This window comes from Vairimorpha ceranae (genome assembly GCF_000988165.1).
Source record: "Vairimorpha ceranae strain PA08 1199 chromosome Unknown NODE_48, whole genome shotgun sequence".
Lineage (NCBI taxonomy): Eukaryota > Fungi > Microsporidia > Nosematidae > Vairimorpha > Vairimorpha ceranae.
The window spans coordinates 1-26849 of record NW_020169343.1 but is presented as its reverse complement, the minus strand read 5'-3'; the positions used below and the strand labels follow the sequence as shown (position 1 = coordinate 26849).

Below are 26849 nucleotides of genomic sequence, written 5' to 3'. Positions count from 1 at the left end.
TTGTAATGGTTATTAAATAAATTTTATACTTATTAAATCTAAAAAAACCTTTGCAAGCTTTTATGTATGCTTTGAATCATTATCTTGTTAAAATAAAAAATTTAAAATTTAAATCTTCAGCAAATTTGAATAAATTATCATTAAGACTTGTAGTATATTTTAAATTATCTATTTTATCTTCAATCAAGTATAGATATTTTCAACTTTTTTCTTTAAAAAACGGAGCAAAATATTTAGATGCACTAAAAAAAGATGCTATGAAAAAAATTATTTATTACTCTTAAAAATGAAATTTCAAATTTAGTGACAAGAAGAACATATTAAAATTTTTATTTAAACTTGGTTTAAAATAATATTAAGACAGCTAATCAAAGGATGCTCATCATGATTTTTAATTAACAGTTATCTTACTAAATAAAGATTAATTAATTACATGTTTTACATCCATATGATACATGTTTTTAAAGCGCAGATCAAGTACCATCAACAATATTTGTATGCACGCCTGTACCAGGATTCTTAAAAAATTTGCTATGATTTACAGTTTTATGTTTATATTCGTTTTTATGTAAATCATTGTAATCTTTCCAGCAGTCGCTGTAAATACTTGCATTGGGTACAACAGAATTAACAATTTTCAAGTGTAAAGTTGATTTTGTTCTATCATCATCTTGAAATAATAAAACTTTTTTTTGCTTTTCTTCTCAACCTACCTAAAAATCCATACACCATCCACAGGCTGCCTTCTATTATACTTGTTTTTTCCAAACCTACATTCAATATTTCAATTATTTCATTCTCTTGACCAATATAATTAATATTTTAAAAAATTTCCGGTTAAGATTGAAGAAACATTTCTTAATGTTGGATAACTACAACCTTTACTAATTCTTAAGATTTAAGCAATTGAAGGAGAATTGGTTTTTACTAACCACAATTCTAATATTCTTAAAGGCTTGTAGTTAGAAATTTTTAAATCCTCAGAATGGTTTTTTTTCCAGATAAATGTTTGTTTGTTGTACAGAGGGCAAATTCTATTCTTGCATATAAAAAACTCACAATTATTTCTCAAAAGAATCTTTCCTCTTCTTTACAAGTCCTACATACACTACTGTGGTAATATTTTCCAAATGAGTTATTTTCTTTTCTTTTAAAAAAGTTTAGTATAAAAAATGTTTTTTATCTAATCCCAATGAAATATAAAAATAATAATAAGAAACACATCCTCGGGGCTTCTCACAGGAGAAACATTTTAGACACACCAGGTCAATTTAAAAAACATAATTTAGATAAAAATTTTACCACAGGCAAAGTGACATGCATCATTGAGAGCTTCCTAGGCTCTGATAATCTACCTACCAATATTGCCAGAATACTTATAAACAAATAACAAATTAAGTTTATTTCAAATGATTACAAATTTTATATTAAATGGTGGAAAAAAAAGAAATATTAAAATAATGTAGTAATTATAGAGTTTATAGTTACAACATTTGATTCTTTTACTTTATAAAAAATTATAAAATACGTTGAAATAAATGTACATTGTTTTTTGAAACTTTTTTTGGTATTAACAAAAAATTTTTTATTTTGGGTGGCAAAAAAAGAAATATTTTTTTTTTGCAAGAAAATTTTATTTAAAACTATAAAAAACTTTATTTTTGTCCCTTATGACATTAAAATTATCTTTGAATGAAAAGTTAGAGATTAGGGCTTTCTTAGAAATTGCAAAAAAAGATCTTGATAAGCCAATAGACAGTTTCAAAAATTGAGAAAAAAATTAATCAAACAGGACAACTGGAAAGAAAATTGAGTTTTGGTAGGCATTTATTATTTAATAGTAATGATATATCTTATTTAAAAAAAAAATAAATGCGAATCCACAGATTGGAAGTATTAAGCTTGCTGTAGAACTCAAGAAAATAGCTAAAAAAAATTTATCTCCTCAATGTATCCGAGATAGTTTATGTTGACTAGGATTACATGGTAAGATTGCATGTAAAAAACCATTTCTGTCTAAAAAGCATATCATGGTAAGAAAACAGTGGGCAAGTAAACATGCTTGCTACTCCGATAAGAGATGGAATCAGGTTATTTTTAGTGATGAAACAAAAATAAATCTGTTTAGCTTTGATGGAAGAGTTTATGTGTGAAGAAAAGTTTGTCAAAGATATAATAAAAAAAATTTAAAACCCACAGTAAAACATGGTGGTGGTAGTACATGGTTTGGGCATGTTTATCGAGTGCAGGTGTTGGAAATATATGTATAATTGACGGTATAATGAACAGCGAAGTATACTGTAGAATTTTAGATACACATATTGCGCCTTCTGTAAAAAAAATAAATTAAAAAATTATATTTCATAGCAAGATAATAATCCGAAGAATAGAATTAAATGCACTAGGGATTATTTGTCAGATAAAAAAAATTTTGACACTAGATTGGCCTGCACAATTACCAGGTATTAATCCTATAGAAAATCTGTGACACATTCTTAAGGTAGAAGTAGGGAAAAGGAAACCAAAAAATATTAATGAATTAAAGAAATGTGTTGAAGAAAAGTGGAATAATATAGATGTAGATGTGTGTAAAAAGTTGGTAAAGAAGAGCATGAACAGTAGATGCAATGAATTATTAAGAGTGAAAGGTGAACATACTAAATTTTAAATAAAAATATTCCTTTTTTTGCCATATAATTTTTTCATTAAACTAATTAAATCATTGTGTTGGCGTAATAAATAAAATTAACTACTTAAACAGTTATAAATGTTTGTAGCTTCTTTTAAAATGGCAACAATCTTTTTTGATATAAAATTTTTAATTGCAAAATTAAATATTTTTTTTTGCCACTTCTGTATGAAAGCTTTTATAAAACATGTTCTATATATCTTTCATTCTTAGAAAGCCGCATCATCCCACATAGGCACGGCAGATTGATATCATAAAGCCTTTTTGCTTTAATATATTATGATATTGACCTAGGTCTTGTATAATTTTTTTTTGTGTAAACATTCCCTAATATTTGAGTAAAATGCGTCATCAAGTACAAGAAAACAATCGGCCTCATTAAGGAACCTGTAAATTGGTGCTTATTTAAATCTCTCTCAACCGACAGCTTAAAAATAACATCCAATAGTGCATTGTGTAATTGATAACTATAACATGTTTCCTTGTATTAATTAATGACGTTAGAAACTATGTTACAAATATGAAACTGATGATTTAACATGAATCTTGAAAAAAAATTGGTTCGTGTCTATTAGGTTAGGTTTATCTAAAAAATGGAGTTAAATAAACGGTTAAATATAAAGTCTTTTAATTTTGGTAGTTTGGTCGAGTACTACCTAAAAAATAATTCACTGCCAGCTATTTCAGGCACATTGTATCGCTTTTATCGCTTACAACCAATACCATGTAAAGCTAAAAAAATATTTCTTATCATATTTGATGATTTTTTTTTTAATAAATTACAAAATTAGAGTCTTTTCAACCCATCTTTATTCAAACTCTCTCTACTGTAACTTTATTTTTAAAAACTTTTATTTAAATATATATAGCAAGTACCACAGGTGGATTTATCTTATAACATTACAAATGTAAATCTTTTATTTATTTATATTTTGCTATATTTAATTTTAAAATAAAAGTTCATAAGGGTTAAAAACATAAAATAATAAAACTTGTAATAAAAAAACACTTTCTTCGCTGTAAATCAGGCGCGAACCTTTCGTGACAAAATTATATTTTATATTAAGATATTATTAATTTCTCAGTTTATCTTTTTTATTCTATTTCGTTTATAACATTTAAAAGTAAAAGATAAAAATTTTTTTTGGGTACATCAAAAACTATACAAAACAGTTTATCATCCCTTGCAAATAGACGTTTAATCCTTAAAACTTTAACAGTTTTTTTATGTTCTAAAAATTTTGATGGTGCAAATAATTTTTTTGAATAGATAACAAATAAATTATTAGAAATTGCAATGCATTTTTTACTACAATTTTGTTTATGTTTTTAAATAAGTTCTGCCTTACTTTGGTATCGTACCACATATTTATTTTATTTAAACTTTGATAAAAAAGGAATTTATTTTTTCTATAAATAAAAACTTGAATGGAAGAGCGTGGTATTTTATAAAAAAACACAGAATTCTTAAAGAGAGATTCAAAAAAAACATAAATAAAGATTTATTTAAAAAGCCTATTGTTTGCTCATTACTAGAGCAACAGTTTCGTTACGGCAACCTCGCCCGAGGATGTGCCATTTATAGAGATGTATTTGTTCTTTATTAACTTTGTTTTACTTTTTAACAGTAAATTTAATATAAATTTTATTATTTTGTTGTAAGATAGTACAGATGTAAGTTTTGTTATAAAAAAGTTTAGTTAAAAATAATTAATTAAATATATTAAATAAGTTCTTTCCGTTCATATTCTTTATCAATACCATTCATAATGTCTTTTAGAGGGGAAATTAACCAATCAACATCTGAAGATAGACGTGTTACAGAATTAAAAAGTATAGAAATACTACGACTTATCGAAATTAAAGAACCTTGGGTGCCCTCTAATCTTTCGATTAGCATTTTTATTATTACAACAATACATTCTGGTTTGAAAGTTTGCGAAATATTTCTGAGTCTTTGAAAGATATCTTTACATTCATTATAAATATACTTTATATCTTTCTTTCCAAGGTTAACAGTCAAATTAAAAGACAATAAATACTTTGCCATTTCTTTTATAAATATATTGCATTCTACTATTAATTTTTTTGTAGACTCAGATGAAGATTCTTTAAAAAAAGAACTTTCTTCTATATTTTTTATTTGACATTCAATACCTTTTTTAAAAGTTCTTTTTCTATCATAAAAACAGTTTTTAAGCTTTGATAACTTACTTTTAAATTTTTTGTTCTTTTTTCTAAACAAGAAAATTTCTTCTGAAGTTGAAACTTGCTCATTTTTGGTTTCGTAAAATGCAGATTTTAATAGGATTAAACCCTCTTTACAAAAATCCATAAATAAATCTAAATTTGTCGATTGTTGATTAATAGATTGTACTTTTCCATTTTGTAATACAGAATTCCAATTTAAGTTTTTTCTATCAATCAAATATTCATGAAATCTTTTAGCATAGACATTATAAATACTATTCAGTAACTCTTCTTTATCACTATATCTTATAATCTCTATACATTCTATATTATCATTTTGATTTTTATTACGATCATTAATTGCCTTATCAAAGTTTAATACTTCATCATATTGCTTTGGGGAGGTTAAAAGGCTAGATGTGATACTATCACTTATAATTGGACTATTTTGAAAAATTTTTCGATGTTTTTCATTTTTATTAGTTATACATTTACTATTATCGCCTAATTTAAGTTTTTTTCGAACCGGATTTTCAAAAGTTTCATTATGCTTTTTTTTAAAACACTGAACATTCCTTGTATCAAAAATGGGACTATTAGGAACAGAAATTGATGTAACTTTAGATTGTATTACTTCTTCTAAGTTTAAAGCATTTCCACTAATCTTTTTTAGCTCAAAATTTTCTTGTTCCAGAAATTGCTTGGTGTTGTTGTTTCCATTTAAATTTTGATTACATTGATATATTCCTTTTGCGTCATAAAAACTGTTTATACTACATACAACAGATTCTGCAGTACTAATCGATTCATTATTTGTCGAAGTATATATGCCTGCAAAAAGGTAAAAGAACTTTAACATTTTATGGGATATATTTTAAAATTTATATACTTTTTTAATATTTTCTAAAAAGTTTCATTATTTAATTGATAAAAATTTCTTAACCAACTTTTTAAAAATATAGTTAAATAAATGTTATTGCTTTCTAAAAACGATATTTGGGTCATGGTGTAATCTAACATTTAATTTATCAGTAATATGTTTATTTCTTACTTGATTTTACATCTTTTAGTAAACTTTTGTGGTTTTTACATACAAAATATTTAATTTATTTTTCATGAAAATTTAATTAAAAATAAAAACTTAAGGTGGAATGAATTTTATAGGAAAATAAACAAAATTATAAAAATTATTAATTTTAACTAATAATAACTAAACAAGAATTTATAAAAAATTCTAACAAAATAGATCCTGAAAATAGCTATGTCACTTTTAAATATTTCATAAGCAAAGTATTAAAGTAACAATCTAGAAATTAAAATGTTTTTTTTATTGTTTTCTTCACCTTTTCTTATTTCATCTATTTTAATTTGTTTGTTATATATTTTGAGTTCTAAATTAAAAAAAGCAAAGCATCTACGATATAATTACTACTCATTTTAAAACCCACATCGTAAATAAAAATAATTTCCCTAAACACTTTTTTTAAATATTACAGCATTACGATGAGACATTAAGTTGCTCTATCCATATTTAATAATGTACTACAAAATTTATTAAAGAAAAATCGAAAGAAAAAGTATATTTGCGCAAAACTGAGGATTATAAAAGAGAAAAATTTATGCTTTTGGAAAGTTCAAAATTTTATCTTGACGAACAAATGAATTTATACTAAAATACAATTCTAGCGATCTTTTCAAAAATTATATTGATATTTTAACAGTTAACGCTTTTGTTAATTTATATCAAACCGGGTTTTTTACCTGTTTAAAGAAGCAAAACGCCTTTTGCAGGAATGTGTTTCTAAAGAATACGTTGCTGAAAAAACTTTTAAATGATAAAATCAAACTCTAAATATTTGGTGGAAGTAAAATCAAAGATAAAATTAATATTTTAGATTCATTAGTTTCTAATTGTAAATAAATATATGTTTTATGTACATTTGCATGTTCGTTTTTGAAAAACCATTGCGATGTTGAGGTTGGCAAATCTAAAGTCGAGGAAGATGCAACTGAAATGATTTTAAGAAGATAAAAAAAGCAACGAACACACCGTTAACATTTATATACCACAAAATTTTAAATTTTTCAGAACGGAAAGTAATTTTTCAGCCCCGAATCCAAAAGACGAAGATGTTGTTGATATAGGTTTAAAACTTGTAGAACAGCTCGAAAAAGCCATTAGCAAATATAAATGTATATTTCGGAATGGGCTACCTGAGCTTTTTTAAAATTCTTATTCTAGTGCAGAAGTGAGGCACTAGTAAAAATATTAACAAAGAAATGTAAAACTACCGTGGGCGCGGAGAAGTGTCTGTTTGTATTTTCAGATTTAAAAATGTAAATGATTTCTTTCATGTATCTACATCTACAGGAAGCGGAAAATGTTTTTAAATAATTAGAAAACAAAAAATAATCTGGTATTGATAAATTTGTAATATAATGATTGTATTTGGGGAAAGATCGGGTTAACTGTCCCGTCTTAAAATATATTTCTAAGTAACTTTTTATTACCGGTCCTTTGTTGGTTACCATGTTTTTCTTATCGTTAGGTAGGTATTTTTTTATGTTAAATTTTTATGTTTCCTTTTTTCTAAAATTTTTATTTATAGAAAATAAAATTCTAGAAAATTTATAAAGATAAAAATTTTTAAATTTTGGTAAAAACCACAGTATTAAATTTTTTTAGAAAAGTTTATAATTGTACTTGTTAGAATTGAAACAAAAAAATATTTAAATTTTTTTATAAATTGTAAAAAAGCTTATAACACCAATAAAAAATCGACAAATTGTAATGGAATCCTCTCGCCCTCTAGGATAATACCAGTATACTTTACTAAATGGTCTTTAACATGTACTACAAGTACTCTTCTATTTTCAAGATATAATTTTGAAATGCTTGTGTTACTACTTTTAATAGATTTATTTTATTCAATATTTATACTTCTTCAAATTTTTTTTTTCAAAATTACTTTTATAACAAATTTTAATTGACTAATAACAAGTTTAAAAAATATATTTTATAAAATAATCATGATTACAAATATCATAACACTTTTGATGGGTATTTCTACTATTACCTACAGTTCTATAAATAATTAGTTTTACGTTTTAATAACTAGTTTCCCTTCAAAATATTGTCTATATTTGTGCTGGCGTTGCCACCGACAGATGCTAAAAGATACAAAGAATAATAAACAAAACGAAGTCATTGGTGCAATAAAGGTAGAATTGAAGCCCCATCAAGCGTAATGTTACATCGTCACAATGATGCAACCGGAGAAGATAAGAAAATTCGTAGTTATAAATTTTTTTTAATTAACTGTTTATTTCACAAATCATGTCAAATATCACGAAGATCAAAAATAAAAATCCTAATTTAAAATAAATCTATAAATAAAGAAAATCTAAAAAAGTTTATTTGAAAAAAAAGAAAGTTCATTATTTTTAATATAATTTTTTTTAATATGCTTAGTTACTATATTTTTTATCTATAATATAAATTATTATAAAAATTTACGCATGGAAAAGAAAATCCAAAAAGTATCAACAATCATAATAAAACATTAAATATTACAACAAACTTATTTTAAAATTTAATATTAATTATTAACTATGTCCGTAATACATGGCAATTTTATTAACACAGCCGACACCTGGGGACAAGGGAACAACAGGCGGATAAAAAATTAAAAACTCAAAAAAGTTTTATTTTTTCTTAAAGTTCCATTTTTAATTTCAATTATAAAAGTTTAATATGTAAATAGTCCTACAAAAATAAAAATGAATCAAATACACAAAAAGTAGTCATTTTTAAAATAAACATTTGGTGATTTAAATCTTAGTTTCAATAGCTTTTGTATTATCTATATATGATAAACATAGTAGGGGGTTGATAATATAATATTCTTGCTCATGATGATTAGTCTTATTTCTTAAAAACATTTCTCTTTACCAGATTTTTGTAAATCATAATGCCTTTTCTTTACATATCTTTCTTTTTTAAGTCTCACTAAAAAAAACACCCGTACAAAACTTATCAATTTTGATAGAACCAACAAATTTTCTTTGCTGCACTTATTACAACTTTTTAAATTTTTATTCTTGGCAACTCTTATCTTCTTATCAATTGCACTATTCACTATACAAACTCTTTAACTTCTTAAAATAATTTCCTTGCGAATAATTCTCGTTCATAATGTTTCTGTTTTATTATTTAATGCTTCAATGGTATTACATTTTATCCTGTGTAAAAACTTCAGTCATAATTCTCAATTGTTGTGTAAATCCTTTCTTCAGATGACTCCTTGTTATTTTGTAATATAAATCCCTTCATTGTTCTAGTAATTTTTTCGATCCCACTATTACTTCTAGGTAGTTCTATGCTTACCTTCCTGCGCTCTATATTGTAATTCTTACAAAGCTCACTTATTTGTTAGCTACTAAATTCCTTTTCATTATATGTCAAATTTTCTTTGGTTAATCACTGTTCAAGAAAAAATTTCTTAAAATGTGACCACTTCAAAAGCTTGTTTACTTTTAATATCTTTTTTTAAAATCTTCTACTAAGTAACCCATCGCAACCACTATAAAAATCCATTATCTCTGAATTTGATTAAATACATTTCAATCTTTTTTAAATATCTTGTTGTAATTATAAAATCTTTATCCTCGCTTGTCTCTCTACTAATTTCAGACAAGTCTTGGATTTCTTTAAAACTCTTTCTATGTGACTTCTCGTCCTAATCATTAATATTGCTTTCTCAGCTATACATAAATCGTGGATTCACTTCTGTAATCTAATTTCACACGATAATCTATTATCATTTTTTTTTTATTCTTCTCTTCTCTTTCATGGTCGAAAACCCAAATTTTTTTTTCGTCTACAATCTTGTTTGAGTGGGTTAAAACGAGTTTCTTGACAAAAAAATTTTTTTATATTTATTTTATTGAAGATGAATAATCTGTGAGGTTTTGATGGATTAAGGACAGAATGTTTATAATACCAATCAACCCGTTTATACTAAAGCTGTGTTGCTTCACTAAATTGATTTTCAATTCAATTGGACACACGTTGATGCCAACAAATGGGTCGATAATTTATTTTAAATTATTTATTTTGTCAATTGTCTGTCGTATTTGGTATTTTTTTTTAATTTTATCTTAAAATTGATAGAAAATGAATTACAATTACCAGAGATGAGACTCTCTAGTATAATGCTGATTAAATTAAGCTTTTTATCCTCCATTTGGTGTATTCTAAAACATTTGATATAAATGCATTGTAAGAAATTGGAGGAACAAATTGTCGAACATAAGACCAACAACAAAAATAAACAGCAAATAAAAAACTTTAAACATTTTATAAAATAATTAACCTTTTTGAAATGGGCTGGTTAAGAGTTTATCTTCTTACAAAAATTTCGCTATTTATGCTTTATACGAGACCACTGTTTTATGCTGATAGATAATTCTGTGTAGCAATTGCAAAGAAAAGATAATGGTAAAACTAAGGATTAAACCATTACATATGTGCCGTAACAATTGGGCAAGGTGTCGGACTTGAAAAACTTTTCTAAAATACGATAAATGACAAAATTTCTTTTATTCAAATTAAGATTTTTATGATGAGGAGCTTTCTTGTTATCTCCATTCAAATAGTCTTTGTTGTTACATTAATGATAATTTTTCATTTTTTTTGTAATTTGCTATGATTTGGGGGAACGAGATTTTTAAAAATATTTACCTTTATCTCCTTATATGATAAATTTTTTCCGAACTTTTAAAAAAGACCGAAAGAGAGGAAATCTCCTTTGAATCAGCTGTTGAGATCAGTTTAATCAACATATCTTCTAAAGTATCCAGTTTTAGGGGGTATAATGCGTATGTTAAAGGGCAAGTTGCGCCATAGTATTGACAGTTAATTTCGTTGTAATCAGCGTTTATGCAGAAAAACGGAATTTTTGTTGCAGATACACATTTCAATGTGCAAAAGCCAAAATATTCACCGTGTTGCGAATTATACACCTCACTGTTTGGGGTTAAAGATAACAATCATCGTCAATAAATGCAAAACCGAAGAAAAATGTTTGTATCGAATTTTTAATGTACTTCATACAAAAATTGATATGCAAATTCTTCTTTGTGGTTTCAAAACTTGGAAGATAAGAACGACACTATTGAGGTCGATGAAACGCACATTTGTTCTCGGCGCGATAGTCGTGGGCAAATGCTGGCAGGCGAGACTACTGGCTGTATCAGTCGTACAAAAGAACAAATTGCAATTAAAATTGTAAGACGACGAACAAAACCCAACTGCGAACGGGTTGTTTTAATAATATATCAATATTGGAACAAAAATCATGACAGACAGTTGGCGTGGTTATATTGAGTTGAGTTTGCTTGAATACAATCACTCGGTAGTAAATCATCTTTTGCATTTTGTTGATCCAAATAATGCAGAAATTTATATACAAAACATAGATCGATTATGGAAAGCGCATAAAGCAAAATATGTCAACACTAACTATTTTGAAACGTTGACTATTTTTTTAAAAGATTTGTTTTTGATAAAAATATAGAATTAAAAGGTGCTAGCAGAAAATTTGAAACATGTTGTTTAATAAATGATTTATAGTTTTTTTTACAAATTGAAATAAATTTTTATTTTTTTATTTTTGTCCCTCCCCCCAATCAGGGGGCACAACCTTATATTTTGTATATTTTTATCTAATAATATAAAATTATAATTTTGTATACCTTTTTATTTTTTAATCTGATAAACTTTTAAAGAAAATGGTGCATAATAGAATAGTATTAGATACTCTTTAATCTTTATAAAGCATATATTGTTTTTTTAACATAAAATTCACATTTACATGATTTAAAGAAAATAAATCAAACAAAATTTGGTTGTACATACCAGTTTGTTTTTATATGTTTGCGTGTAAACACGCAACAACCAACTCAAGCATTAATTAACAATGGTTTTGATAAAATATACTATACATTTAAGATATAAATATCTTTAAAAATTTGTTGTTGTTAAAATATGAAACTAAAATAAAATTAAAATCTTATTGCAGGACTTGTAATAACAACTACTCATTAATCTTTTTGATGTAAAATAATGCTATTATTTTTGTTAAAATTGTTTATTATCATGATCAAAAAGATATAAAGCTTTACTATATATTTTTGATATTTTAAAAGTTGAAGTTGAATACAAGGAAGATGTAAAAATATTTAGATACAGTGAGTACTTTTATCCATCTCTTTTCCAAAAAGAGGATGGATAAAATCGCTAAGGATGAATAAGTTCTAAAAATTAAAACAACTTTAAACTACTAAAAACAAACAAAAACTCATTTAATTTTTTTTGTTCATTCAAAAATACTCATAAAGGCTGTTGTTATTGCATTTCTTAGAATATTCTTCTATTATATCGCCTTCAAGGTTTAAAAATTTTTTAATATACATTAACCTATTAGATAACAAAATATTTCTAGCACAACTCATTGATTTGGATAAATCTGATTAACTTCGAGAATAGATATTTTTATCAAAAGAAATTACATCTTCTATTACTTTATAACATTCATATACATTTCGTTTTTCTTCATGGAGCTTCTTCAAATGACTGATTTTAGAGTTTAATGTTTGTTATTAAATTCGCCTATACTTTTTGATTTATATAGCAATTCATTATAGTTTCTTCGCTTATTTGACTGTTTAATTGCTTGCACCAATATAATATTTTAGGCATTTCAATCACTTTACCCGCTTTATTATAATTTAAAAATTGTTCTATTGAAAAAGATATTAGATATTGGTTAAAAAATTAATATATTTGACTTAAGCAAGTTAACAATTCCTATATTCAATGGCTGGGCAAAAAGGTACACTTTAAAGGCAAAAACACCGATTCAGTGTGTGATTTGTTTCCAATTTATTGTCAAAAGAAGTTGTCTAAAACTATCGAAATCTTTACATTGTCAGAACCAAAACCTCATTTAATATTCCAAGATATTCACTTAATATTGAACTCGCCATCCAAGAGTTGTTGTTATTCGATAAATTACATATATTTGTTTATAATTAAAATTTTAATTCTAAAAGAAAAGGATTAAGCAAAAAAAAATAAACAAAAAATTACAAAAGATTGGCTGAGAATTTATTAAAAAAACTAAAATGTATATAATATAATCTGAAAGTTTGTGGTGTGCTGTCGAGGTTTAAAACGCTTTTTAAGTAAGATCATTTATTTGAGTTGCGTCTGTCTCGATTCGTATTATTTTACATAATTTCTTCCTTCGTGTTTTAACTAAAAATGTATTTATAATTTTTAGTAGATATAAATAAACAACCAATTGCTAAACGTAGATGCTGAAACTAAATGTATAAGATTTATATAGAAACGAAACTATTTTTTTTTAAAAAAAAGATTATGTAAACAGATTGAGTGTAAACAAATAAACTTAAAATGTAATCATGTGCTAGCTGCATCATGAATGTGCTAAAATTAATTAGGCGAACTGACGTTTCTCCAAAAAAAATTAAAAAATGTCGCGCAACCATGTTTTCTCTTTTTTTTTGTACTAAAACTTATATCTTTGTTGTCGATTGAATTTTTGTGTTATATATATTTTTTTATCTATATTGGTATTACCATTAATAGGGTTGTAATGTATACAATCATATAGATATAGAAAGTTGTTTTTCTGTATTATTACGAAATTTAAAAGTAATACTACGTTTTTTAATTAAATACCACGGTCCTTAATGTATTTCTACAAAAAAATTAATTAATACAAATACATATATATTCATAGTATTATGACCTGTCAGCTTTTTTAAGCGCAAATACACAATACCTCTAAAAATTTGAACAAAGGCTTAGTTCTAACATTAATACAAGCCATCATGGGGCTTAAACACGCAACAATGTTTATGTTTTTTTGAATAAAAGTTTGACCATATTTTTGTGGTTTACTACCACATAAATATCTTATCTTAATAAATTTAATTGTTTATAAAAAAACAAATTTTTTTTAAATGTTTTTTATTTATAAAAAAGATTTAAAAGAAGAGTAGACAAAATAAAAGAAATAGAAATAAAAACTACAAGCTGTCAAAAAGAACAGAGAGAATCTTTAAATTAATAAAAAAAGTTTCTTTAAAAATCTTTTAGAGCAACATTTTCGTTTTGATTACCTCACAAGAAGTTACCACAGGTTAAAAACTAACCTGCTTTTGATCTTATAAAAATTCATACACATGAAAATTTTTAAATTTAAAAATATTTTAAAAACCCTTATGAGATCTACTATCAAATCACAAGAAGAATACGATAATATCGTAAATATTTTTATAGGCAAGGATACGACAGTAGATGGCAGCAAACATACTAAGTGTCGTTTGAAAAATAAGTCCGAGCTGTTTATCTTGAAGATACAGAAAATGGTCATAAACGGGTGTTTGTGAAAGGAACAGTGCTTTCTATAAAAATAGAAGTACAAAAATTACACAACCAGATTTATTATGATTAGAATCGTCCTTACGAGTTATGCAAACAGCTCTATTTTTTCGATTCCTAGATGTGTTATTGGGGAGGCTTTTAATGAGTGTAATGCCTGTTTACAAGCTCAACCTTCTAAGGCAAAGGAAATGTTTAAGCATATTCTTGCCAAGACGCTCTTTGAGAGATTAGTCATTGATCTTGTTGATACGAGGATTTTCGCAGGACAAAATGATGGTCTTGGTTTAATTTTTACAGGTATAGATGTAAAATCTAAATATATAATTTCTTATGTCCTTAAAGGTAAGAATGTGAACGATGTTTTTTTAGACCTTAAAATGGCTTTTTATAAACTTTGTGATCCTTAAATAATTCAATATGATAACGAAAAAAAATTTAGAACTTCTTGTTTGATTGATTTTTGTAAGAAGATAAGCATTGTTTTAATTTATGGAAGACCGAGACACCCACAAAGCCAAGGTCAAATCGAACGATTTAACAAAACAATTACACGTTATTTGCAAAAGTATCTGTGTGATGGTGTGTTTGCTGCCGGTAAAAATTGGACTGCACTCTTGGAAAAAGTGACTTATGAATACAATGTAGCGATAAATTCTGCAACTAATAAGTCATCATTAAATCTATTTTTTTGTAAAAGTGGGTTTAATACTGTAACTTGTCCTAAAAAAAATAAGTAGCATTGTTGATTTGGATGAGAACCATATTTATATTAAACGAATCATAGGAAAAGACTAAAGTCAGATTTCAGTTAATCAAAAATATTTAGCACTGCATGGATAGAAAATACGTGCATAATTCTATTAATGACATATATATAGTTGACATTATTTTGATAAGAAAAGATTTTGATACGAATAGTAAAACAAAGAAGTTAAAATTAGACACATTTTATTCTTCAATCAAAAAAGTAATCGAAATCCTATCAAATAATCGTATTAAAGTTGAAAATAATGGTATTGAAGAAATAGTATCAAATAACTTAGTCAAAAAAATAAATTATATTGATTAATTTTGTTTTTTCTTCTTGTTTACGTTCTTAATCCTTGTATTACTTATAAAAGTAATCTAGTATAGATTTGATATGCCAATCACTCTGTACATAGCGCATATTTATAACACTTGTATCTTTTTAATTTTTAAAAAAAATAATATTTTTTTAGTCAATTTTTTAATTACAAATTTTAAGTTTTGGGGTAATTTTTAAAATTTAAAGATGGATCTCAATTCTTTTTCCATTTAAACTTTAAAAATAAAAAATTTAAGATATTATTTTTTTTAAAATTCTCTTTTCCAATGAAATAATTTTCTCTTAAATTAATTTTAACTTTTAATTAACTACAATTTAAATTAATCATATTTTAATGCCAAAATTATAATTATTAAAAAAAATAAACATAAGCCTTACACCAAATAATTTTAAAAAAAAATATATATACGCTTTCACATGAATAATTTTATAGATAATTTAATGCAAAGTTGGGCAAAAAATATAATTGTAAACACGGTCGCTCTCTGGATACGTATCAATAATAAACAACCAAATTATTAAATTTTTATTATCATTAAAACTTGTGAATACTCTAGCTTTTTAGTTTACCCAATTAATTAAGGTATGAGTTTTTCTTCTAATGAATTATATCCAGATAAAACATTAACCCTTGTTTTATCTTATCTTGTTTGATACCATTATAATCTTTTTTCTTGTCGACAACAAAAGATTTTCTAGTTGTAGAAATTATATAAAGGCCGGTTTCATCTACATTGAATACATTTACTATTCATACGTCTTTATTTACTTTGAGATCTCTAATTTAAAAAAATTCAAGTAAATAATCATCAGCGCCAATGCCTCTCCCGATAGTATTATATAATACAAATTATTTCTTTTCATAATTTTTTTTACAAAATATACTGTTATTTGTAGTTTTGTTAAGCCGTTTTAAGAATATATTTAGCCAAAAGGGGTCTAATGATAGAATAATTGATAGAAAAACATCCGTTCTCGGCGTGATTATCTTATCAATCAAACAATCATCAATCGTGACGCAATTTTTTTCCTTCGACAAAAGTTTGTACCGCGTCAATAGAGAAAAGATATTGACATCTAGTGCCAGATATCAATCAATATTTTGTATTATAGATTTGGCTACAGACCTAGTTATGTTAAACTTTAGGATTATTTTCTTTTCGTAATTGCGCTCTTTAACTATCTTTGAAATATCATGTTTTGTGTATTTTTTGTTTTGATTCTTAAATTTTGTCTTCGCATTTTTTTTTCATAAAGGGGGTGGAATAAATTGAAAAAAATGCAGGATAAAATTTTTTAAAGCTTACAAGTATAAGACTTAAACTGAAATTTTAAAAAATTTATAAAGGGGATTATAAACTCGTTAGGAATAAATAATTTTTTAATTAAAAAACAGTTTAGAAACATATATTAAGGTAATACTTTGATCATTAAATTCTAAATAATAAAAAAAATTGATAATATCTTTTATAGTGCCTTTAATTTAGACAGGAGATGTCTTTAACCCCATCAGGAGAATAATATCATTGACATGTAGGGGAAAAAACAAATTGCCCCCACTGTTATGTATTTATTTTAATAATGTCAATAACTGAATTGTCCACCTACTTTTTATTTACTAATCAAAAAATAACTTTACATATTTAAAGTCTCCGTATATCTAAAATGTTCCGTATTTAAATTTTTTTGTTAATTAAATATAAATTTAGATAAATATAGTTTTTCGATTTCTGAAAAGTTTATAAAAATGAGATAGACACTGCTTTTTTATTAACCATAACAATTTATCTACATATATCAAAAATACCTGTTTATTTATTGCTGTGTTACCATATTTAGTTATTTTACATACAATCTAATACTATAACTAATAATTCTTATCCTTCAAGAAAGTTTATTTGTGAACAGATTTTTTATTTTTATAAAAAATCCACTTTGCGTTTTTTAGTTTGTTTTTATATAAAATTTGTTGTTTAACCATATTTAGTTATTTTAAATAAATTTTATTAAACATTTGGTATAACCTCGGGTGAAGCAGACGTAACAAAACTGTTGTTTTAATAATGAGTAAATAAAACGTATTTTCCAAAATAATTTATTTAGACATCTTGTAAGTTCTCTTTTTAAGATTCTAAAACTTTTTGTTAAACAGTATACCCTTCTTTTTGGATTTTTATTTGCCCAAAAATAAAAATTTTTTTTATTAAATAAAATAAAGTGAGGAACCACAACATTATAAGTTATTATTCTGCTATTCTAAAAGAATTGGTTGGTCCTTTGATTTTTATTCTGTTAAAATTACTTACTGATTCTATTAATCGTATCTACATGTATTTACTTTTTTACCATATTTAATTATTAATATAAAGTAAATTTATATTTATAGGTTACTATTCTAATAAAGATTAATAGTTAATGATCTACTACTTTTTAATTTAATTAAAACAATATTGTATAGTTTAAATGCGGTAGTTTATTTAGTTACAACTGTATTAGCATGCTTGTTTGTGTGACATAAAATTGATTAAATATTAAATGAGGTTATTCTGCTATCCTCATCATATTGAACAAGTTCTTATTTTTAGATTGGGTTGTATAAGCTTTTTTTAGTTCAACATTAAATACAATAGCTTTAGTACGTTATTATTAGGCTGTTCTCAAAAAATTAAGTTGTTCAACAAATTTTTTATCATATTGAACAAGTCTATATTTTAAAGTTAGGTTGTATCAATTTTTTTTAGTTTATATAAAATACAATATCTTTAGTACGTTATAATTAGGCTGTTTTCAAAAAATTTAATTGTTTAATGATTTTTTATTAACTTAAAAGTAAAATGTTATTGAAATAAATAAATAAATATTAGATTAAAATTTGTTTGTTTAAACATTTTTATTTATTCATTTACATACAAAACATTTGCTCTTTAACTTTTAACATTTTTTTTACATTAAATAAGGGATAAAAAATTATTTTAAAAAGTTACACCGACTAAACCATCGTTATTTTTTGGCTATACATTTAATAAGTTTTAATAGATTGCTAAAAAGGATTTAAGATGCAAAATAAGAATTTCTATCTTAGTAAATTATCAGTAAATATAACTTTATATCTGTGTTAAGTAAAAGTTCCTTATATTATATATTTGCATAAATAAATTTATCTCATAATATATCTATTACACTTTCTAGTTTTTCTTTTTTTTAATAATTTAAAAATAAATAAAAATATTTACATAGAGCAAATAATAAAATTCATGATTGTCTGCAGTATTCAATCTATTTTACAAAAAAGAAAAATGCAATTAATTAAAATGTTTAATAAAGGCTTGATTTTTGATAACAATTTAAATTATTATTTTTATTACGTTTCTTGTAGGTCTTTAAATTTATATATACTTTTTTAATTTTACTTCAATTCAAAAAAATCAAAGAATATTGAAGGAGCTTATTAAAATTGTAAAATTTATTATTTTTTTATATAAAATTATCTTATTTTTTAATTCTTTAAAGGTTTTAAATTAAATTTTTAGTTATTTAAAAGTATAATTAAATATATTTGATTTTTATTCTTTAAATAAATTTTTTTGGTTGTACCCATCGATGCTAGTTATTATGATTAAAATTTTAAAACTTATCATGGCAAGTAATAATCATGATGATTATCTGATGACTAGAAATATAAGAGAACAAATTATTTCTTTAGTTTGCAAAAAAGTTAAAGATAAAGATTTTATTGCCCTTGAAAATGCTATTAAAGATTTATACGCTTATGTTACAAACGAAGATGTTGTTATTAACAATATAAACATTATGATTTGTCATGTTTATGAGAATTGCAAAACCAATCATAATTATACTTATACCGTCAATAACTCGGATATAGATGATCCAAATTTATTCAATATTTTCAATTTTTTTAAAAGTTTCAATGTTGAAAGAGTTTTTTTAAGCAGTGGTTCCAATTTTTTTAATATTTGTACAACTTTAAATAGTCCACTTATTTTAACTGACCTTTTGAATCGACTTTCTGAACGAAATGAAGGTCCAAAGTTTTTTTACGAAACACATTATTTTGATCATATATGTTTTCATAAAAACAAACGATGTATTGATCCATATTGCGATCTTATTGCAGCGGATAATTGGAATCCTAGAAAATTTGATTTTCGTATTACAAACGATAATAAAGCAGGATATATGTTTTTAATTGATTCAGAACAGCTTGATTGTTGTGATTTTATAAAAAAAAAGATAAAATTATTGTATAAGGACAACTGGGAACCAGTTTATAATTTTTTGATCAACTTTGACTATGCTAAATCTTTGTATTATAATAATTTTATTTTTAAAATAAAATGTTATTTCTCATTAGAAAATGAATTTTATTTTAAGGATGAAAATTTTTTTACGATTACTGAAAAAAATATAGTATTTCATGAAAAAATAATCAATAAGTTTGATGTAAACGAAGTTTTCGTTACGAATACCATAAAAAGTTTATTCTTTCAAGAAAAAATTATCTATAAGGTTGATGTAACGAAGCAGGTGATATTCATATAGATATTGCCATTTTAAAAGATTTTCAACAGTTAGTATTACGGTTATTATCAATATATTGTAATCATTTTGAAACCAAAATATTTACAGTATTTTCTCTTTTCACTAAACAACTTTTTACGTGTTTAGTAAAAAGAATACTTTACTCTGGGCTATCAGCTAAAAAAATTTTACTTTTAGAAGTGCTTTTTTCCATAGGCATTATTAAAAGATCAGATATTAATTGGTTTTTGGATTGTAATTCAAGTATAGATCAAGATTTTGTTTTTGAAATCTTAAATGAATTTTACATTACGAAAATAGTAAATTCTATAATGAACATAGGACTAAAAGACGGGACATCTTTTTATTACATTTATTTTTACATCATTATTTATTTTGAATTAGAAATATATATTGATGAATGTGAAAGTAACAAAGAAAAAAGTTTTGTGCTACTTGAAAATTATTATAAGTTATTAGAAGTAAAGGATATTTGTATAGAATTTGTAAGTCGTTTCGAAACCACCGTTGTTAATATTTGTAATATATATTATGGCTTAATGAAAAAACTGAATATATTCTATAAAGGCTTTAACGATTCGTTTAAGGAATATTATTGTTTGGTTAAAACGGCTTTGAATGATTTATTGGAAGATAAAGATTTTATAAAAAAGTTTTTAAGTAATTAAATTTTTGTAAGAATAAAAATATTTATCTTTGTATTTAATAATTGTCGCGAGCACAACTCGCACCCGAGCCACAGCCACACATGGTTCGATTCCCGACAGAATCTTTTTATATCGAAAATGAGATATTTTAAACGCTGCAATTTACTAGGCTTACAAAAAGTTAAGTTGTAAAATAAGATAAAAATACCTTTTATAGGTTTGTGCAGAGGTATTGCTGTATCCAAAGTTTAAAATATTTGTATTGCGATATTGCTACCATTAAATTTTGTATTTAGATGACATAAAATACTTTTTTCAAAAATAAAGTAAGGAAATTATATAAATTGTAGCAATTTTTAAGCACTAAAATAAACACCGTTTAATTGTTTTTTTTTATTACGTTGGCCATAGATACTATCTCAGTTCTATCTCCATGATCAATTAGTAGTCGATTCTCAGAGAATTTTTTTTATTATAGCTGCGGGATGAAAAAATGGGTCAAATTTTAAGCGTTTGTTTTCTTTGTTAGTATCAAAGTCTTTTTTTAGAAAAACATGTTCACCTACATTAAAGTTATACACAGAATTATGAACCGCTTTTTATCCATTCTTGCAAGATACCTAGCACATATACTTACTTCAACTTCACTTACAACTTATTTATAATTTTTTTTCTTTGAATGAATCTGTTTCTAAATCAGAATATATAAAACCACCATTTTTAGTACTAAGGACTGTATTAAACCCTTTGCGCATACAACAAGATCAATATACTTTATCCAACATGCTTCCTTTACGTTTTCATCTTTGGCATCCATTTGTTTAGCTATGGCTCTCGTTAATGTTTGATTAGAACGTTCAATTTGACCTTGTGGTTGCGGGTGTCTAACTCTGCCATGAATCAACTTTACATTAAATCGAGCACAAAGATCGTTAATCACAAAATTAGAAAATTCCTTTCCATTGTCACATTGTAAAACATTTGGTGGACCAAAAGTCAGAAAAAGTGATTCTAATGCATTACTAACTTCCAAAGCTACTTTAGATTTACTTGGATAAGCCTTTTCAAATTTTGAATAAAGGTCAGTCACATTAAGTATCCAACAAAAACTTAGGTTTGTTGTTTTATAACTCTTAGGTCGATTAAGTCTATCATAATGTATTCATAATGATAGGTGGCCGTAACACGCTTAAATGGCTCTTTCTGCTTTAAAGGCTGTAATGTTTTACAAGTATCACAGCTTGCAACAACATCTCTCACAATAGTTCTGGGTATGGTAAAGAAATAATCCTTGCATAATTCATACATCCTATTATGGCCGTAATGGTTAGTATCATGAGGTCTTTTAACCTCTAATGCCATAATATCGACCCGGGTCTTGTAGAACACTTTTTTGTGCAGTCCTTCTCTAACATTTAAGTAGAGCGTATCACTAAGTACAAGAAAGTGTTCCGCCTTCTTGCGAAGCCTAAATACTTGGTATCTACCCAAATCCGTCTCAAATGGCAGTTTTGAAAGGATGGCCATTATTGCATCACATTCCTCCTTATCATTTATAACTGATACTATTAAGGGCTAAAAATAAAGAATTTTAAAAATTTTTTTTTTGTTCTTAAATATATTGCAGAATTTAAAATATTTTGCAGCCTACCTTTATTCAACAAATTCCCACTTGTAAAATAATTTATTTAAAATTTTAACAAAATATATGTGGCAAGTGTCGCAGTTTGGTTCATCTTGTTACATGTAAAACATCTGCAGGTTCGATTCAGTACAAAAACATTTAAATATAGGTTTTTACTTAAAAGTTCAAATAAGAAAATATAAACTTCTAAATTGTAATAATAATATTATGTGCGGCTATGGCTTGCAACAATAGATAAATATTTAGATATTTTATGTATAGAGAACTTTATAAAAAAGTCGCTTAAGTTAACGAATTAGAATTTGGTAGGATTAAAAAATACTGTCGAAAACATAGATTAATGGTGTATAAGCTATGTGTGCGGTTGATGGATGGATTTACGAGAAATATGGTTGTTAAAAAGGTTGAGAGAAGAAATAGGAATTTTCTGCCGCTAATAATAATACGACTACACAAAGACAAAGTACTTTTTACTTAGATAGTTTTGTAAAACTTTTGTACTTAAGAAAATTATTTTTTTGTGCATTAAATGTGCGCTTATTTAATCAAATTTAAAAATAAAAGAACAATTGTTATATTAACACTTTTGAAGAAAATTTTTCTAGCTTAAAAACAAACATTTTTTTAAAATTAGAATTTTTTAAATATTTATTTACTTTCTATGATTTATGTTATATTCTATTAAATTATTGAATCCCAATTATTTCACGTACATTTTGGTGGCGATACTAAACCGAAAATTTTCAAATTATGGCTGTGGCCAAGAGGACAGAATATTATTAGAGGAATTTGATATTGTGTTTTATAGAATTGAGTTGGAGCAAGTGTGCAAAGGTGAGTGTAAGAAGAAGTTATTCAAGTTTACTTCGAAGTGTTTAAAATTTTTATTGTTAGGAATTTGAATGAAGAAGAAGAATTAGAGAAAAGTTATTACGAAAAAATGAATAAGCTAGAAGAAAAAGAGAAGAATGCTTTTTATGTTTATTGAAGTTAGAGAGGATTAATTATATCAGTCTAATAGGCTATGTAAGAAAAAAATAAGACTATAAAGAAAAATTATAGCTTAAATTGTTTATTTTGTGATAAGTTCAGACACAAGGCGGAAATGTGCTATTTGAGGAAAGCTAAAAAAGATTTTTGCAAATAAAAGCAAAAGTAAACCTGATAATGATTTCGAAGAAAGTGGTAACTCAGAGACCATTTAAGAAAGAGGTTATAGGTAATTTAATAAAAGGCTTAGAATTTATTTTAATCTAAAAAGAAAGAACAATAAGTTCAAAAAAAAATTTTAAAAGAAAAGATTAAATTTTAATTTATAGATTAAGAAATTTTTTAGAAATTTTAGCACTGGTAAAGAAGAAGTGAAATATTGAACATTTGAAAAATGTAAAATTAATACGGAAGAAGGAAATTGGCTATATAAAAAGAGACAAATTGATCCACAGACCTTAATAAAAGATGCAAAAAACATGTAAAGGATTTTATGGCTAAAAAAGTGAATAGAGAATTGAACTTGGGGTTTAAAAATCTTTTAAGGTCTACGATTAAACTAAATGGCAATATAAGGTTAGTAAGCAATTTTATAGCATTAAATTATTTTATTGAAAAAGATGATTTGAGTTAGCTAATTTTTGAGATGTTTTCAGAGGTATATGACTGTTTTTGATCTAAATGAAGGGTCCTTTAGTATTGAGATATAAGGGAGCGTTAAGCATAAGACGGCTTTGAATTCAATGAAAGTGTATTAATGGAATTTTATGGTAAAGAGATTATAAAAACAGCTTGTAGATATTTCAAAAGATTATGAATAGGATTTTTTGAGATTTGATGGGAAAAGGTGTTGAAATATAAATGAACGACATCGTAAAGTATAGTAAAAATGTTGAACAACATGATAAATTAATAAGTGAGGTGCTTAGAAGACCAAGTAGTAATAATATGAAACTAAACGTTAGTAAGATATAGTTTTGTCAACACGAAGTGAAGTTTTTAGGTGTCACATTGAATGGGAATGATATAATAATATCTGGAATAGAGAAAAAAAGGAAGCCTTAGAGTTTTTTATATCGACGTATGTGTCTAATATAATGAGATTTTTGGAATGATTGGATGGTTTAGGGATTTCATAAAAGGTTGTGCAGAACCAATTGTGAAATAAAAAGATAGCTTAAAAGATAAGAATAATAAATGGATACGGACTGACGAGATGTATGAAGAATTTAATAAACTGAAGGAAATACTAAGAAAATAAGGAAGGTTAAAGATCGCAGATTATGTTAAGGAATTATTATTATAGACAGATACAAGTAGCATAGGTATAGGCACAGTTCTGTTACAAAAGAATAATAGCGGTGATTGGATACGTGTCCAATGACCATCGGGAAAGATCACAAGAAGGAAGTTAGATATAGTATTTCAGAGAAAGAGACATATGTTTGATTTTAAGATATTACGAAATTTGAAATTGTGTTTAGAAGTACGAAATTTAAAATTTAAACGGATCGTAAAGTTTTGGCTAAAGCTAGAAAGAAGCTTGATTTTAAAACGCCCGAATGAATACATGAGTTTAAAAAATACAAAATTTTGAGATTGAGTATCGAGCGCTCGATAAAATGGTTGTTCCCGATTTTTCGGGTAGAATTTACACTAAAGAAGATGAAATTAACAATAAGGCAATAAATGAAGATGTAATAAACAATTTGAGAAAAAAAGAAATAAATCTGTTAAGATAATAATTGGTCAAGAATTTTGGCTATTTGATGAGGAAAAAGAACGAATATTGTCAAAAGAGAGTAAAAGAAATGATTATTGTAGACTGTAATGTTAATCTAAAAAAATAGAGGCAAAACAAGTGTATACTATGAAATAAAGAAATAATTCTATTACATTGTTGTCAAAAAGCAAATTGAAAAAGTTTTGTTAAAATGTGAAATGTATCAAAAGTATAATAGAAAAACAAGTGAAGATATTGATTTTGTAAGTACAACAAAGTATTTAAAGAAAATAAAATGGGATATGATTTATTTTTAGAATAAAAGGTTTTATTATAGTAACGATTAAATAATTTACTAAGAGATCGTAAAAATTAATTTAGAAAGTAAATATGCAATAAATAAATATCATAAAGAAATTTTTGTGCTTAAGGAAAAAAGCTAGAAGAAATAGTAACAGATAACGAAAGAAAATTTTGCGATGAGCAAATAACGAAACTATTTAAGCGTTAAATATTAAATACAGAAAGATCGGTGTAATATTACACAGAAGCGATGGAAGAGTAAAGTGTAAAATTAGAATGTTGCATGGTAAATTCTAAAAAAACTTGAGTTTAGAGAAGAAGTATATGAGGCTATTGGAACTTATAATTTAAGTTTCCATGTAGGACCAGGCCTTAAACCTATAGTGACAAATAAGGATAAAATCATAAAGGTAATATCTGAGAATAGTCGCAAGGTAAGTATAGCAACCAGTTTATTTAGAAGCTGGTGCAGGAATTATTGTGCTAAAAATTAATTAATTTGATTTGCAAAAAGAGCAAATTTAAAGGAAAATTTTAAATATACTAAGGGTAGATTTCTAGAAATGGGTAGGATGATTATGTTGTGTCCAGACGACTTTTATTTTGTATGTTTAGAAAACTGAAGATTAATTAAAAAAAGACATTATAATTTGAAAGGTATTGAAGATTTGTAATATATTGATGATGAAGACTGGTTATTTGGAAAATTAATGCTATATTCTATTATATTATTGATCCCTAATCATGCCAAGTACTTATATGTTTTCTAAAGATAACTTTTCTAAAATTATGAAAAAATTCCTCATATTAACCTTAAACTTTTATAATAAGTACATACTACTTTTTTTAATAATTATTTTATAGATAACCCATCAATTCAGCTGAGAATTTTGAAAAAAAATTTTTTTTTACGCTTGGAAATTGATAATTAAGGATAAAAAAAATATTTTTAAGTATATTAAAAATTGTGCAATAAGAGGAAATCTAACTAACAAAAAACAATAAACTTTTGCGAAATTAACATATATAAAAGAGCCAGTTTACTAATTAAAATCATCTATTTAAACTTTCAATGTGATTTCAAATTGTTGAGATCGACAATTTCTAACTTTTGCAACATTTCCTTTGCATTTTTTTTTACAAATAAACACACCTTACCTATTTTTTATTCCAAACATCTACATTATTTTGCAATTCCATACTTTCAAATAATTGTGACAATGTTTTTTTACCCGAAATAGATATAAATCGTGAATTTTCAAGTAAGATGCTATAAAACTCAGATAACGTTATATTATTATGGCCTAAACATAAACTCAAAAATTTTTGTAGATCGTTAAAAAATTCAATATTAATAGTATCACTCTTTTCATAATTACTAAAATACTCCTCAGCTTCTTTATAAATAACAGCGTGCAACAAATTATTAACTTCTTCACTCTCCGCCGTCATCATAAAGTAAATTTTAGAAAGTTTCTCTTTAGTAAAAAAATTTTGCAAAAAAATAATTATTCGGAATCGTTTATCATCATTTAGATTT

General features: G+C 25.3%; 8 protein-coding genes across 8 annotated transcripts; 5 read left to right on the top strand and 3 right to left on the bottom strand.

The window, feature by feature from the left end:
• Positions 1-1192: 1192 nt before the first annotated feature.
• Positions 1193-1390, top strand: AAJ76_4800025657 (hypothetical protein; the record flags this gene model as incomplete). Its single annotated transcript, XM_024475744.1, has 1 exon — positions 1193-1390. One exon carries the CDS (start codon positions 1193-1195, stop codon positions 1388-1390), a length of 198 nt encoding a protein of 65 aa, XP_024330485.1.
• A 3022-nt stretch (positions 1391-4412) lies between these two features.
• Positions 4413-5738, bottom strand: AAJ76_4800021112 (hypothetical protein; the record flags this gene model as incomplete). The annotated part of the gene is made up of 1 exon (XM_024475743.1): positions 4413-5738. One exon carries the CDS (start codon positions 5736-5738, stop codon positions 4413-4415), a length of 1326 nt encoding a protein of 441 aa, XP_024330484.1.
• Positions 5739-14152: 8414 nt separating this feature from the next.
• On the top strand, positions 14153-14359 carry AAJ76_4800012697 (hypothetical protein; the record flags this gene model as incomplete). Its single annotated transcript, XM_024475741.1, has 1 exon — positions 14153-14359. The coding sequence occupies one exon, from the start codon at positions 14153-14155 to the stop codon at positions 14357-14359; it is 207 nt and encodes a 68-aa protein (XP_024330483.1).
• Positions 14360-14416: 57 nt separating this feature from the next.
• AAJ76_4800012433 (hypothetical protein) lies at positions 14417-14761 on the top strand (the record flags this gene model as incomplete). Its single annotated transcript, XM_024475740.1, has 1 exon — positions 14417-14761. One exon carries the CDS (start codon positions 14417-14419, stop codon positions 14759-14761), a length of 345 nt encoding a protein of 114 aa, XP_024330482.1.
• Positions 14762-19041: 4280 nt separating this feature from the next.
• On the top strand, positions 19042-20001 carry AAJ76_480007808 (hypothetical protein; the record flags this gene model as incomplete). The annotated part of the gene is made up of 1 exon (XM_024475750.1): positions 19042-20001. One exon carries the CDS (start codon positions 19042-19044, stop codon positions 19999-20001), a length of 960 nt encoding a protein of 319 aa, XP_024330481.1.
• A 311-nt stretch (positions 20002-20312) lies between these two features.
• AAJ76_480006537 (hypothetical protein) lies at positions 20313-20669 on the top strand (the record flags this gene model as incomplete). The annotated part of the gene is made up of 1 exon (XM_024475749.1): positions 20313-20669. One exon carries the CDS (start codon positions 20313-20315, stop codon positions 20667-20669), a length of 357 nt encoding a protein of 118 aa, XP_024330480.1.
• Positions 20670-21758: 1089 nt separating this feature from the next.
• Positions 21759-22175, bottom strand: AAJ76_480004675 (dna replication fork-blocking protein; the record flags this gene model as incomplete). Its single annotated transcript, XM_024475748.1, has 1 exon — positions 21759-22175. One exon carries the CDS (start codon positions 22173-22175, stop codon positions 21759-21761), a length of 417 nt encoding a protein of 138 aa, XP_024330479.1.
• Positions 22176-26467: 4292 nt separating this feature from the next.
• On the bottom strand, positions 26468-26849 carry AAJ76_480002 (hypothetical protein; the record flags this gene model as incomplete). Its single annotated transcript, XM_024475742.1, has 1 exon — positions 26468-26849. A coding segment is annotated over one exon (382 nt), but the record flags the coding sequence as incomplete, so codon positions are not given.